The sequence below is a fragment of the Mustela putorius genome, unplaced genomic scaffold, assembly GCF_011764305.1.
Source record: "Mustela putorius furo isolate JIRA1106 unplaced genomic scaffold, ASM1176430v1.1 tig00003987_pilon_pilon_pilon, whole genome shotgun sequence".
Lineage (NCBI taxonomy): Eukaryota > Metazoa > Chordata > Mammalia > Carnivora > Mustelidae > Mustela > Mustela putorius.
Genome location: NW_025422126.1, coordinates 2,289,422 through 2,292,522, shown reverse-complemented (window position 1 = coordinate 2,292,522; position 3,101 = coordinate 2,289,422). Strand labels below are relative to the sequence as shown.

At 41.3% G+C, this 3,101-nt stretch overlaps 1 protein-coding gene across 1 annotated transcript; it reads right to left on the bottom strand.

Moving 5' to 3' along the window:
• Window positions 1-514: 514 nt before the first annotated feature.
• Window positions 515-1,468, bottom strand: LOC101691374 (olfactory receptor 52M1-like). Its single transcript, XM_004768231.2, has one exon. It carries the CDS (start codon window positions 1,466-1,468, stop codon window positions 515-517), a length of 954 nt encoding a protein of 317 aa, XP_004768288.2.
• Between the last annotated feature and the right edge of the window lie 1,633 nt (window positions 1,469-3,101).

The window sequence follows — 3,101 nt, the reverse complement described above, 5'->3', positions numbered from 1 at the left end:
AGGAAGGTTCCATTCTAAGTCCTATTAGATAAAGATTTCTCACATTCATATTCCTATTCATCCTAATTTCTGGGGCAAGCCAAAAAGATTGGAAAACTAGCCAATGCAGTTGAATTTTTACAAGTCTTCACTAAAAATTTGTAAACAGTCTTCAAGAAGGTGTTAGAGTAGAATTTTATCTTCTACAAATTGTGCAAAACATTCTTCAAAGAGAAACTAGAAATCCTTTATAAAAAATGTCAGATAGACCTATTTCTGTGGCCTCTGTGCAATTACTTTTATGTCAAATATGAAAAGGGATACTGTATAAAAACTCATACCTTGATTTCCCCAGGTAGTCCTCTCTCCACTTTGAGAAAATCCACAGTCAAGTGGAATATATTCTAGCATTTTTCTTAGAACTTTATGGCTCATCTCAGGTAAGCCCGATCTTCATGGGTATGATTGTACTGGCTTCCCTAGTCAAAGTCATTTCCTGCTGTCCTTATCTGTATGCCCTGCAGATGCAGAATGGTCACTTGGTTTGAGTGCCTGCCTTGAGAACGTGGAGAAGTCTCTCTCGAATCTGTTTGGTGCGGACAGCATAGACAACTGGGTTGAGGATGGGTGGGATGAGAAGGTAAAAGTTGGCTAAAAGGATATGGATATGGGGAGGCACATGATGGCCAAAGCGGTGAGTGAGAGAAGAAACAGCAATAGGGATATAGAAAACAAGAATGGCACAAATGTGAGAACTACATGTCCCTAGGGTTTTAAGCCTAGCCTCAGGGGTGGCCAACCCCATTACAGCCCTGAAAATCATCACATAGGAGGCAGTGATGGCTAATGAATCCAGGATCAATACCAGGAAGCCAATTCCCATTCCATATAAGTTGTTGACTGTTGTGTCACCACATGCCAAGGTAACTATGGCCATGTGCTCACAATAGGAATGGGCAACAATTTGGGTCCGGTAAAGAGGCAGCCTCAGGCGAATCATCAGAGGCAGGGGTCCAATGTAGAGTACTCCACGAAGGAGGGCAACCAGGCCCAAACGGCTCACTGCTGCATGAGTGAGCACAGAGGTGTGGCGTAATGGGTCACAGATGGCCACATAACGGTCAAAAGCCATGGCAAGGAAGATTCCTGACTCAACAGTGGCAAAACAATGGATGAAGAACATCTGGGTCAAGCAAGCATCCAGGTCAATGCTGTGGGCCCCAAACCAGAAGATGGCTAGCAGTTTGGGCATGGTAGAGGTTGACAGGACCAAGTCAATGACAGCCAACATACACAGGAAGAAGTACATGGGTTGGTGCAGGCTGCGTTCCACTTTTATCACTGCCAAGATGGTCACATTCCCCACTACAGCTACCAGATACATAGAGCTGAAGGGGATGGAGAGCCAGATGTGCAGGGATTGCAGCCCTGGAATGCCAGTAAGCCAGAAAGAACTAGGCACCAAGCAGGCATTATTAGACATGAACATGTTTCAGGCAGTGGAGTATCCAGGAGTCAGGAGCACTTGATTTTTACTCTTATGAGAGATACAATTTCTGGAAACTGTAGCTAGATTCTTACTTTCATCCTGTGCAATTGGTGGAGCCTATAATAAAGAATTCTGAATGACTCCTTGGTATGTTATAGATTTTATTAAAGAAACTACATGGGGTGCCTGAGTGGCTCAGTAGGTTAAACATCTGCCTTCGGCTCAGGTCATGATCCCTGGACTGAGCCTAAGGTAGATGTTTAACCACCCAGGCACCCCAAGAGCACAGAGTTTACTTCGGGTCCTGTCCTGGTTAGGGTTGTCATCTTGCTGTTTCCCATCAGATTCTCAGCAACATTAATTCACAGATTCCCCATCCTCACCAGGGTGACTTTCTTCACACAGCCAAGTTTGTGCTGAGAGATTTCACCACCTTTTTGGTCTTTACCCAGGCAAATTCCCCACATATTTCAAGGCCCATCCCAGATCATTTCTCCTCTACAAAGCCTTCTTTGGGATCTGTAGTCTATACCAGAGTGGGTGAGTAGTCACTAAATTCAAACAAACCCATGCACATTTCAAATATTCTTTTAATTCTTTTTTATATTTTAGATATTTTCATGGCAAATAAGCATGAAAATGGCCCTATGTAACCTCAGGGATTCCTAATTCTAGCTGCAACATAAGTTTTTACAGGGTTTCTTAATTCTTGGTCAGCCATTAATTGCTGAAAAGAAAAAGGAGATTTGTGAACTTTAAAATATTCTAAGTCAAGCAGAGAAAGACAACTATCATATGATCTCCCTGATTTGATACAACATGGAGGCTTGGGTAGAAGAAGAATAAATTCAAGATGGGATTGGTCATAAGTGACTCTTAATCTCACAAAACAAACTGAGGGTTGCCGGGGGGAGGGAAGAATGGACATTGGGGAGGGTATGTGATTTGGTGAGTGCTGTGAAGTGTGTAAACCTGGTGATTCACAGACCTGTACCCCTGGGGATAAAAATATATGTTTATAAAAAATAAAAAATTAAAAAAAAAATATTCTACAAGTGTTCTTGTTATATTATCTCACCAACTTCAGCAATTCTTTGAATTAAGAACTTTAATATGCCAATAAGTGATAACATGTGAAGTCTTTTCTTCAGAACTCAATTGTGAGCTTCTGTGGATTTATTGGACAGGAAAGGGAAAGGCATCTGGAGGCTGCACCACAGGGCACAAGCTTTGCAATCTAATAAACCAGATTTCCCATCCCAGACCTTTATTTTACTTGGTTTCTGGGCAGGTAGCCTAACCTTTTGACAGTTCATTTTTTTCCATATAAAATATGGAAAGAATATCTACTATAAAGGATAATTATAAGGAACAAATGAAAATTAGTATGAGGTTCTTGGCACATGGCAGCAACTTTTTTCTCCCTGGATTCTTACTGTTCACTATGGGGAACAGATCGGAACTTGAGATTCTGCAATTTGGAATAGTTCCTTTTTCTCTATTACATGGGACATCTGAGGAGGTCTCAAAAATATAGGAATTACAGAGATGGGACAGGGATTTAAGTGGAATGGTAATAATTATACAATTTTATCTCACACCAAGGAGAATGAAGTGTTGTCTAAAAATATTG